At 43.8% G+C, this 12,544-nt stretch overlaps 1 protein-coding gene across 4 annotated transcripts in view; it reads left to right on the plus strand.

The window, feature by feature from the left end:
* Nucleotides 1-3,343: 3,343 nt before the first annotated feature.
* The window catches only part of Fktn (fukutin), a 51,736-nt gene continuing 42,535 nt past the window's right edge, over nucleotides 3,344-12,544 (plus strand). For 2 of the 4 annotated variants that reach the window (XM_032903975.1, XM_032904000.1), the window contains exons 1-2: nucleotides 3,579-3,725; nucleotides 11,213-11,415. In XM_032903975.1, the coding sequence (XP_032759866.1) occupies nucleotides 11,311-11,415 (105 nt within the window). In that variant the 5' untranslated portion in view covers nucleotides 3,579-3,725; nucleotides 11,213-11,310. The other 2 variants (XM_032903983.1, XM_032903991.1) reach the window with 2 other exon arrangements.

Raw genomic sequence — 12,544 nt, forward strand, 5'->3', positions numbered from 1 at the left:
TTTCACAGCAACAGGAAATGAAACTAGAGGTTGGATTCCTCAGGCTTTCACTGACATACCCAGTTTTAGATTATTATGGAAGACATAGCAGTACCCCAGACCTCCTTTCCTGGTCATCTGTAAGTCTTCCTTGAGGACCTCTGTAGACATGCTCCCAAGATCCATCCAGAAGACAGACAGACAGACACACACACACACACACACAACCACACACCCATGGATGGCAAATTGTGGAGACTGGATGGTCTTGCATAGTGTTAACAGGGACAAAGGAATAAAGCACCCTGACCCTGACTTGACCCCAAGACCAAGGCCAGGGCCAAGAAACCCACCAATCCCTGAACTTGTCTGAGCTCAAGAATTGAAATCTTACTAATCCTCACTCTGGAAATCTCCACGGTAGAAAGCTCTGCCTGCCCCACAAGAAACCCCATAAAAACCTGCCTGCTTCTCCCAAACAGAAGCAACCACCCTGATGGGTTTTCCTTCCCAACAAATCTGTGTGAGGTTTGTTGTGCAGTGTGACTTTGTGGTATTCCTTGACTCCAGAATACCAGGATATCTCTCGGAGCAGAACTATTTAACACTTTTGCTGGGGGAATTCCCCCTGCCAAAGCGGAACTGTTAGACTCACCTTGGGGAAACCTTTTCCTGCAGCCCCAGTAGCTGTAACACTTCTGTAGGTGAAGCCTTTCCCTTCAGAGCTGCAACACTTACAGCTTGGATGTGCCAACGGAGTGTCTACATGCCAGGAGCCAAGCCCGCTTACGCACCTTCTGTCTCAGGCATTTTTCTCAGGAATGCACTGCTCCTTATATGGCCTCTATCTCCAGGAAAATTAAGCCGGTTACAGCTCCGGCTCTGGGACACGGTCAATTGTCCATTCTTACCACTTGTACAGGCTCCGTCTCCAGCCGCCATTCTTATCAGTTTATACCTGCAATTTACGGTTTAGGGCTATAGAGAGGGTGGTGGCAATGATGGATCAGTCCTGGGTCCTGGGGGACCATCCCGCCTGCTTGTCTTTATAAACTGCTGTTTTTAAATAAAATTTGAGAGCTTGATCAGACCACAGACTTGCTCTCCTTTGTGCCTCCTGTCCCCCATTCTTTCACCCCCTCCCAGGTCTCCGCTGAACCCCAGCAGGCCGGGACATCTACATGCACGTATTCCAGGTCACATAGTACTTACACTGTCACTTTTCAACATTGTCTGAGGAATTTGAGACATCCATATTTGAATCTAGATTTATGTTCCTTCAGAAAAATCTATCAAGGATGGATATTAAATAAATTTCTATATTCACTTTATTTAGGTATATATGTATGTCACATAAGTGTGGGCCAGAAGAGAACATTAGATATCCTGGAACTGGAGTTACAGAATAGAACGTGGGTCCTTTGGGGGAATACTGAGTGTTCTTCACTGCTGAGCTATTTTTCCAGCCCCTGAATATTTAATCTCTTGGTTACTTAAGTTTGTTAGTGCTAGTATTTTATACTTTTGCCATAGGATACCACAAATGTTACCGGGCCAGAACGTGTAGATACACATACCTGGATGCTTCCTGGAAGGTGAATGTTTACTTCTGGCAGAGGCTATTTTTATTCCTCCTTGTATCCTTCTCAACAGCTTTAAATTTGGTTAACAAGATTAAAGGGCGTTTTATGATGAGCGAGTCTCTCCGAACCTGCTTGAGAAGTACTATTTGTATGACAGTATCTGATAGCAGGAAGTGAAGGGAACAAACATTTCCTTTGGCTTCTAGTTGGAGATGTTAAAGTCTAACATAGGAGGGAGGGCATGGTAGAGTTTATGGCAGCAGGGGCAGGTGGCTGAGTCTACTCACATCTAGATAGACTGGACCAAGAAGCAGAGAGCAGACTGAAAGAGGAGCCAGGCTCTAATCCTTAAAGTCTGTCCCCTCTAGTGGCCTATTTCCTCCAGGGTTTTAGAATCCTGCCCCTTAAAGGTTCTAAAACTGCCTGGAGGCAAAGTATTCCAACAGAAGCATCTGGGGAGCAGTTCACATTCGACCCACTAACAAGGACCACCATCTTCAGTGTGTGTACATGGTTATCATCCAACTTCCGGCGGTAGGTGGGGCTTTTACTTTGTAAACTTATATTAAAAACAATAAAGTCACCTGCAAGTGGATGAAAATTTACAGGTAAATGGCCCAAAGAAGTTGCTGACGAGTTATGTCTAGGAAAACCAAAAGGATTGTCCATTTTCTTTGAAGTGTTCTAAATTCTTTCCTTGACATATATCTCTAAGTCCTGGTACACTTTACAGTAACAGAAACTTTATAATGTATATAGCACATTACAACTGTGCTTATATAGGAAAAGCCATGAAATCTATACTTAAACTTAACCCGGACCAGAAAACTGGCTAGTCCTCTGCCTCTTTCAAGGTTTATACAGGATAAGATTTACTGTGCATGGAAATGTATTCACTTCTAAAACCTAGAAAGTTTTCTTTCATTCTTATAATTTCCAGACATTATTGAGCATAACAACATTCATTTCTTTTTAAATATCGTCTCTTATTACTCCAGTAGGCATCAATTACATTTGTGTGTGTGTGTGTGTGTGTGTGTGTGTGTGTGTGTGTGTTTATGTGTGTGTGCGCGCGCATGAGTGTGTTGAAAGACAAGGCCTCTCTCCAGATTCTCCTGTCTTGGCTCCCCAAAATGCTTGAATTATAGGCATGTCAGACTTAATCAAAAATTTTGACATAACCACTTTCCATCACAATTTTTAGAAAAATTCTGTTTTAAGATAAGCATGGTGATGCAAACTTGTTATCCCAGCACTTGAGATGTGGAAGCGCTAGGATGAGTTGAAGTCCATACTGGGCTAAGTAGAGTTTAAGGCTGGTCTGAGTTAAATGATACAGAGCGAGGTATGTAGGGTAAATTGTTTCATCTTTTTTTTTTTTTAACTAAATGTCATTAGTAATTTTTTTAGAGAACTTAAAATATTTCTTTGATGCTTTTTAATTTTCAAAAATTCCTATCAAAATCCGCATCTGATCTTTGCTAACTCTTAAAATTACACCGCTAAAAGCAAAGATGCCAGGCCCAAAACTGTCTATATTACTTTCAACCCCCAAACCTGAAGATAGCATCTTCTAGACTTGGATGTCTAGTAGGCACCTCAACTTCATGAGTACACCCATCCCTACACAGTGCTCTTCCCCATTCTGCCCACAGTAGCAGAATGTGGAGAGAGGATAATAATGGGGATTGGGGTGGAGGTAAGAATCGTTATCCATCCTAAGTTTGCACTTTCTCCGCTCTGTTTGGTGAGCCACACACTAGGGGAGACAGTTCTGTTTTTCCTAAACCCCAGGCAGCCTCAGGACGCTGCTGGAGGGATGGCTGACTGCAGATTTCTGAAGGCCAGACAGATAGAAGGGCTCCGAGAACTTGGCAGCAGACGTTGGCAAACCTGTACGGCCAAAGGCCACTCGGGCTAGCGAACGCCGCTGTGCGCTTGACGGTTTCTTTGCGACAGTCGTCGTGACTGCCGTAAAGCGAGGCCTCCGCCGCAGCTCTAGAGTTAGGTAAGATGAGGGCGTCCGGGCTGGGTAGCTGAGCCTGGGCGTGGGCGGGTTCCCTCAGGCATGAGTCGCTGGTCTACTCGTACCCTGGCCGGCGGTCCGCCACCTTTTGGGTGCCCGCCCTACGGCGGCGGGGAGGAGTCCGACGTCGGCCGCAGGTACGCGAGCTTGCTACCGCCACAGGGACAGATGGGTCCCACATGCCCATGCTGTTCGTTGATCATCCTGACACGGCTTCGATTTTTGGAGGTTCATGGAGACGCTTGTAGAGGCCGGGTTAGAACAGTGATGTTTGAGCTGGGCGGCGAGAGCGAACCACGCGAGTAGAACGATCGGTCGGGTGTGAGGACCAATTCCTTGCCAAGGTTCCTCCGCAGGGGAGGAACTGCTGCAGCCCGCTGCTCTGAGTGCATCCTCCGCGGTGGCTGGAGGCATGAACTCACTGGGAAAGGAAGGGAGAATGGCAGGTCAGCCACCCAGGGAGGGTTCCACCTGAGGCGAATTTTGGTGCTGCGCGAAAGACAAGTTCTGCGTAGAGCAGCCATCTGCCACCGCTTCGAAAGGAGTAGGTGGTTGGTTTTCCAGTCTCTTTACTCTCTTCTGAGACTCCTCGGTGGTTATAGATCGTTTGAAGGAGTGCTCACTATGCTTAATATATGATGACGATGGTAATAATACAGTGGGCGCGGTTAGCGATGACAGATAACTGCATGTAGGAACTTTCCGGTCTTCCGTTTACATTATCAATTGGGGGGTATCGGGAAAGACTTGATGTAAATGAGTACGGGTGGCTAAAAGCTTTAGATAAGAGTCTAAAGAACTGAGTTCAGATTTCATCAAGATCGCCAATGTCTCAGGTAGCACAAGGCAAGCCACTTTCCTGTATGTCTCGAGCTTTCTCAGCTATAAAGAATGATATTCCAGCCTTTTTACCTTTGACGATTTCCAATAAATAAAAGCCAACCTGTGAGCCAGCCATGGTAGCTCACACCTGTAATAACAGCACTTTGGAGGCCAGGACAAGAAAAGCACTAGGAAACAGCTACGTAACGATTGACAGACCAGCCTTGGGTAAATGCCCACAGCCAAGCAATTAATTACTTGCCCCTTGAGGGAAAGGCTTTACTCACTGTCTTAGGGCGAATATTGCTGCGATGAAATACCATGACCAAAAGTGACTTGGGGAAGAAAGGGTTTATTTTGCACACAGTGGCATATAACAGTTCATCATCAAAAGCACCGAGGGCAGGAACCTGGAGGCAGGAGCTGATGCCGGGACCATGGAGGAGCGCTGCTTACATGCTCCCATGGCTTACTCAGCCTCCTTTCTTAAAGAACCCAGGACCACCAGCCCAGGGGTGGCACCACCCATAATGGGCTGGGCCCTTCCACATCAGTCACTAATCAAGAAAATTCTCTATAGGCTTGCCTACAGTCCAGTCTTATGGAGGTATTTCCTCATTTGGGGTTCCCTCTTCCCAATTATTGTAGCATGTGATAAGTTGACATAAAATTAGCCAGCAAGCTCACGAACATGAAATGTAAATCAAATAACTTGATTTGAGCTGGGACAACAACTCAGTCACTGAAGCACTTGTTGCAAGCATGCTGATCGGACTTCCATCCTTAGATCAGGGTGGCCTTCAGGTAACCTCAGAGCTGGGGACAGGGAGATGGGATTCCTGAGGCTCCAGGGGAGCCAGCAGAAGTGAGAGGATTACTGGTCACCAGCCTGGCTCCAAAGTCAATGAGAGGCTCTGTCTTGAGGGAGTAAGGTAGAGTGTGATAGAGCAAACACTGGGCATTTTCTGGCCTACACATAAGTCTCACACAAAGGTTGATGGTACCCAAAGAATGGCATCTGGGGGAGCCTGACCCCCACAACTTACATACACTGCTTTGCACTCATCCCCCACTCCCCCGCACAGTAACAACTAATTTATCACATTCCGTTCTAGCAACCAGAACACATTGGCAAAATAAAGTTGGTGTTGGTGGTGGGTTTTGCGTTTTTGAAACAGGGTCTCACTAAGTAGCCTTGTCTGGACTGATAGAGGAGGGTGGCCTCCAACTCATACACCTGTCTCTGTCTCCCAAGTGCTGGGATTAGGGGCTTACACTAACATGCCTGCTTGAGACACTTTTTTAAATTTAATTTAATTTTTTTATTACACAATTATGTTCGGATAGGAAAAACATCAAATAAAAAGAAAAGCATCTACATTTCTCTGCCTGAAATCCAACCTTACCTAGCTGACTTTCTATGTAACCTCTCGTCCCTAGCTGCTTTATTCCTGTCACCCCCTCAGGGAACTTTCCTTACAGCATATTCAGAAAGGAATCACCATGTGCTTTTGGATATCACACGGAGAGAGTACATTATCTTACCTTTTCATCTTCCAAGTGACAGTGTGGGGAGGTAGAGGTCGTTTTGTAAAGGATTAAGAAGTGAGTGAATATTGCATAGGTAAAGATCCACTGACATCATCCGTCCTGGGCCTCGTGTATGCACGCACTCCACTGCTGAGCTACAGGCCCTGCTCCTTGCTCAGTTTGAGACAGTCTCTCTAAGTTTCTCAGGCGGCTTTGAACTTACCATCACCCTGCCTACCCTCCGGAGTAGGTGGTATTATATAGGTCTGTGCCACTAGGTCCTACTAGACTTTGATTTTTTTATACAATGTATTTTGGTTATATTCTTTCCCCACCCCAAATTCTTCCCTGATACACACTCAACTTTGGGTTCTTTCTATCATAAAAATCAAAACAAAACTACATGGGGTCTGTTTTGTGGTTGGCCAACTATTAATGAGCATGCGGCCTATCCGGAGCTATGCTTGATACACTCTCTCACTCTGTTTAAGAAAACCTGTTTTCTCTCCGCAGATACCTTCTTGGCTCAGGGCGGGACTTTCTGCCCACTTCCCCTTCTCTGTGCTGGGATTTTGACTGGTTTGGACTTGCGCAGGTCTTGTGCATGCTGTCACAGTCTCTGAGCTCTAATGTACATCAGCCCTGTTGTGTCTGGAAAAGTGCTGTTTCCTCTGGCTTTTACAGGCTTTCTCTTTCCTCTTCTACATATATCCCTGAGCTCTGGGGGGAAGGCTTTCCCTTTGGGAGTTAGTGTTCCAAAGGCTCTCAGTGTCTGTATAGTTTTGAGTGTCTGTGTTTGTAGCAGTGAGTTTAGCGACTGCTTTGTTCCCAGCAACACCAGTTAATTTTACCTTGACTAGCTCAAAGGTTAGTTAGTTCTAATCCTTCCCACTGCTAGCAAACACTCCCCTCTGGTACTTCTTAGTTACATCTTTTAAAATCTATGTTTCATCTCTGCTACCCCAAACAATTGGGGGAGTGGCCCATGTGTTCACTTTCCCTGATTCTCACATGTCGGTTGTCCTTTAGGTCTCCCTCAGCATCTGAGAACGTGGCCTATGGGAGCCGAATTGAATGAGACAGCATTAGACCCAGTCCCTAACATGTTAACTGCTGTCTACTGCAAGGGGTCTCTTTTTTGATGAGTGTTCAGCAGTGCAGTGATCTGTGGGTAAAGCAATATGTGTTAAGAGTCATTTTATTTCTATGTCCATTTGGCAGGGTAATTTTAGTGAAATTTCTCTTGGGGCCTCCGACCTGTCTAGTCTCAGGTTCTTGGCCCCATTAACAGTGCCAGTTATAAATTCCATCTCATAGAGCCGGTCTTTCATCTAGTCACGAGGTGGCTGGCTCCTCCCATAACGTTTGCGCCACTGTTGTACAGCCAGTGGGTTGATCATGCAGACAGGCGGCTGCTGTTGTAGCTCACAGGGTTCACAGCTGCCTGAGCCTGATGATTCATCCCCTTTCTCCTCCAGTGGAGTGTGCGTCTACCTTCCAGCACGGCGAACTCTAGTCACTTGGGGTGAAACAAGTGTTTGCTTTTTTTTTTTTCTTTCTTTTTTACTTGCAAGTGCATCTTTTGTATCATTTTCTTTTTAGTGCCTCCCATCTTGCTCCCTAAGTCCCTAAGCGCACATGTACTGAACTGTACTACTCTCTTCCATTTGTAGTTGACTTACTTTGTTCTGCAGACTGGGGCATAGCTGAATGTCAGCAGTGACACCGAAAGACTGTAGCTCCTGGCTACAGGAAGATTCTTAACACGATCTTGAACTTTGTCCACGTTTCCATCACAAGCATGTTTGACTCTTAGAACCACTCTTTCCCAAACTCATTCATGTAGTGATATGTAGTAAAATTGTTACTAAAAGATGAAACGAAAGCTAAAAGGATGGGCATTCTGTGACCTAAAAATGACAGTGTGGAATCTTGCCGATCAAATAATACGTACCCGAATGTTATCTTGATTTAGGTTCTGTGCCATCGAAGAAGCCAGGGTCAGTGGTGCTGCCCTGAGACACTTCTTTTTAAAATTATCCCATTGCTCAGGTTAAGTGGTAACTATATTATTAGTGGATTAATTCTGTATTAAGTGTAGAGACAGCTCCCTCCCCCCCAAAAAAAAAAACAGTATATTATTTTGGACTTTAGAATAGTTGCACTTGGAGGAAGCAATGGTAAGCTTAGGTGCCAGCTTAGATGTCACCAGGAAGCAGCATTCAGTACTCTGGTGTGCTGGCCTTCACATATATGAGGGAGAGCTGAAATCTAGACTGAGAAGTAATCTCGTTATCCAGGACCTGCCCCGATGAAATCATTGTAGTAAGTTTCAGTTAACAGCAGACTCGTGCCATCATCAGCGTTGATGGATGTTGCTGACTTTCACAGGTTTGTGGAGAAAAATCATGATTGAGTCCAATATTTTGGTACATTATCTACAAATGGGGCAGGCGATTCTCATCTCTGTTGAGGTACCTCCCATGGATAGTAGTTGATCTTACGTGATTTCTTCTGTGCTTGCTTTGTAGATTCAGACTGTGTATGTGGATTGTTTCAAAGCTCCGCACAAAGACTTAGGACTTTAATTAAAATGGCAGAGTAAAAATACTTGTACTTTATTCAATCTGAACTTACCCTGAAAAAAACATGAAAAATGGGAGATGGGTCTTAACACAGCTTCCCCAACGCAAATATTGCTGTGACCCCCAAACCGAAATGTTTGAGAGGCGGTTGCCACAGGTAAAAGGAAGATCCTTGTAAAAAGAGAGCTCAGAGCGGATGGAACAGAGGCACGGCTCCCTCTGCACAGAGGCAGGACATGTAGGGAAGGTGGGGGAGCAGCCACAGTTTGGCAGCATGAGGTAGCAAGAAGAAAAGCAAGCACGTATACACAAATGCACTATCCGTCCAGCGGCAAAATGGAGCGAGAGATTGTCAGACACTCTTTGGTACCTGTTTCTGATACCATGAAGGAGTTATGTTTTGACTTTTCACATGTAACATGTGTTCTCTATCTTTCTCACATACATACACACATGTGTAAACTGTTCTGTCAGAAAAAACTTCCATCTTGTCTAGAACATGTTCCCTCCTACCCCTCTATTCTTACGAATAATTGATCTGGGGGAGCTCAGGTCATTTAAAGATAAGTAACTAAAAGAAAGTGAACATTAAAAATGATACAACGAGAAGAAAATAAACTAGAAAATAAGTGAGAGCGGTGCAGGCTGAAGGGGAAAATTAATGAAAGACGGAGAATTCAGTGGTTAAGGGCATATACTGCTCTTCCCAGGGATCTGAGTTTGCTTCCTAGTACTCATGTCAGGTGACTCACAACTACGGCTTGTAACTCCAGTTCCAGGGGAATTGGACGCCTCTGTCCTTCACAGGCACCTACACACATGCGAATATACCCATGCATGGACTTAGAGTTAACAGTCGCCTTTTGAAAGTCTTTAAAATGACAGTGTTGTCCCTCAGTGATTATGTGCTTGCCAGTCCTACATAGAGAGGCCTTAGGTTCAGTTAGCAGCACTGCAAAAAAAAAAAAAAAAAAAAAAAAAAAAAAGGCAATACTCGGTGGCTCAAAAGCTAGGAGTTGGTTGTAAGACAGCAGCCTGGCAGAGTTCAGGAAGGAAAGACACACACTGAGAAGGAGCAGCCTATTGAAATGGAAAGTTGACACTGAAGCCTCAGGAAGATGACGCGATGACAGGCTTTGGAAGTTGAGTGAACTGAAAGGGGAGTGAGGGAGTTATACTTTAGTTCTAAAAATAGAGAATCCAGTGTCCTAATGAAGTTATTTAAACATAACTTCAAAAGGCTTTCTATAAAGAAATTGTTATAAGCTGAAAGACTAAAGAAAATGAATATATAGTAACTACCATCCTTATATAGTCTAGGTAAACAAGAGTTGAGTTTCACTGGTAGGGAATGTATATGCATGCTTTGTACATTCTGTTAAGCAGATCAGACTCCCCATATGTGAGGCTGTGGTATTGAATGTTATCAAGAGAATATTAACATTGCAAGGCAATGATAGAAATCCTGTAACTTCTCACAGCCAAACTTTCTGACATTGTTTTTTAACAATGCCAGCGCTAACAGTAAGTAGTAACTTCACATTCTCTTTTATAAGCTGCAGAGGTGAGTGGGCAAAGAGTATGGCAATAGAATCACCGTGGGACACTGGAGTAAGAGCGAAATAACAGGTACAGGACAGAATAAAATAACCACGTAGACATAAGGAGGAGAAAGAAAGAAAGAGGACTGGGGATTTAGCTCAGTGGTAGAGCACTTGCCTAGCAAGCACAAGGCCCTGGGTTTTATCCTCAGCTCCAGGAAAAAAAAAGAAAGGAAGGAAGGAAGGAAGGAAGGAAGGAAGGAAGGAAGAAAGAAAGGAGCGAGCATATTTTATCAGTTTTTTCATTATAACCAGGGAAGAAAAGGCAGAAAACTTAGACATTAAGTAAAAGATATATTAATATTGAAATAAAGCTAAATACTAGGGGATCTTTAACTATACCTAAGATGATGTGTTGGAGAGGAGGTAGGAAGTATATTCATACTAAATTTCTTATTCTAAAAAGATAGTCAGGGGTGGTACCCAGGATGAAAGACCAAAATATTTACCAAAGTATTCTTTACCCTTGCAAATACCAAGGTCATATATGAACATCCTATATCTCACACTCATACACACATACACACCTCTCACAAAACAAACAGCTGGATACTATGTTCCTTGACTAAAAACTGTCCCACTCTTTTCCTATGGAAGTGGTTCTCAGTATGGTCAGGAGTAGCATCACCTTTGAACTTGTCAGACATACGTCCTGAGGTCCAGAGGTCCCAGGACAGCTCTGTTGAGTCAGACACATTGGAGAAGCCTCCCCTCTGCATTCCTTCTTGGCTGTAGTGTTCTGTGGAACTGCAGATAGCTTTTCCTTGTCTTTTATTTTTTCTTTTCTAGATTTGCTTTTAATGTTTATTAGTTTGTTTGAGACAGAATCTTTTTATGGAACTCAGGCTGGTCTTGACCTCATTATGTAGTCTAGGCTAGGCTTGCCTTATACTTGCTATCCCCCTGCTTCAGCATACCAAATGCTGGCATTATAGCCATGTACTGCCACACTTGGGTAAACATAAATAACTGTGTGCGTGTGTGTGTGTGTGTGTGTGTGTGTGTGTGTGTGTGTGTGTGTGTTCTCTCAATAATTATTATTGAAGTTATTTTTTTTCTTGCCAAATTGGCTTTCTTTCTTTGCAGAAGTACCTCTGTTGACAGGAAACAAGATTCTGTTTCATAAAGAAGATGAAAACAACTGGGTTCCTGTTAACAGACACCCAAGAGAACAGCATAGACCAATGAGCAGAGTCAATAAGAACGTGGTCTTGGCCCTTCTCACACTGACGAGCTGTGCCTTCCTGCTGTTTCAGCTGTACTACTACAAGCACTACTTGTCAGCACGGGTAACTGCCTTCTCTTATTACACGTCATCGTGGCCGTGTGTTCTCCTGACATATTTACCTTTCAGTATGAATATTAAGAATGTTTAGCTTTTAAAGAAACATTGCTCAGTGGGGTTCTCATCTTTGTAGGATGTGACAGGCAGTTTAAAATTCAGTTAAATGTTTTTGTAATTATACAACTAAATCAAAAATAGTTTCAATAATATTTAACCTATTCACATTTCCTTATGAATAGAAATTGTTATTCCTTAATAGTACCAGTTAAACTAAGTCACCGACGAGTAATTTTGCTAGCATAGCATTCATCTGATAGTGTCTGTTTTGATTCAGAACTTACCTGAAGAATTGCAGTGCAACCTTTGTGGCTATTTGAGGGAATAAAGAAGTAGAGACACTGGCTTGGAGTCAGGTAGCTGCTCGTAGCAGTGAATGCCTGTGGCTCCATGTTGGGATGAGCACACAGCTTTCCAGGGTCTCAGGAGAGATGGACTAGGGAAGGGGACTGAGTGTTTGCTGTCTTAGAATAAGGAAGGCCTGTTTCTGCTTATGTTTGGAGCATTACTATTGATGTCCTCTTGGCCCTTGCCACTTGCTTAGATGTTTAAATTTTCTGTGATCTACATCAGTGTAAGGGGAAGCCCTGGGTCCTGCTAAGACTGAACGTGATTGTTGGGGGAAGGGCGGCAATGGGGGGAGGATGGGGAGGGGAACACCCATAAAGAAGGGGAAGGGGAGGGATTAAGGGGATGTTGGCCCATAAACCGGGAAAGGGAATAACACTCGAAATGTAAATAAGAAATACTCAAGTTAAAAAATAAAATAAAATAAAATAAAATAAAAAATTAAAAAAAATTTTTTTTCTGTGATCTATAAATGAAATCAATCCAGTTATCTAATAATTAAAGATAAGGAACAGATCCACTGTATTCCATAGAGGAAGAGGCTTGACGGGAGTTCAGGTTTTTAAAGTGCAAACTTTGGATGTTCTATCAGGGAGCACAGCTTCTCATATGCCTTTGTCCCTTTGACTTTTCTTTTGGGGGGATTTTGTCATTTTTAATGGACTGAGTGCTCAGCTTCAAGAGGGGCAAACATGGAGCAGTGAGGGAGGAAGGGAATAGATACTTGC

The sequence above is a fragment of the Rattus rattus genome, chromosome 1 (assembly GCF_011064425.1).
Source record: "Rattus rattus isolate New Zealand chromosome 1, Rrattus_CSIRO_v1, whole genome shotgun sequence".
Taxonomy (NCBI): Eukaryota; Metazoa; Chordata; class Mammalia; order Rodentia; family Muridae; genus Rattus; species Rattus rattus.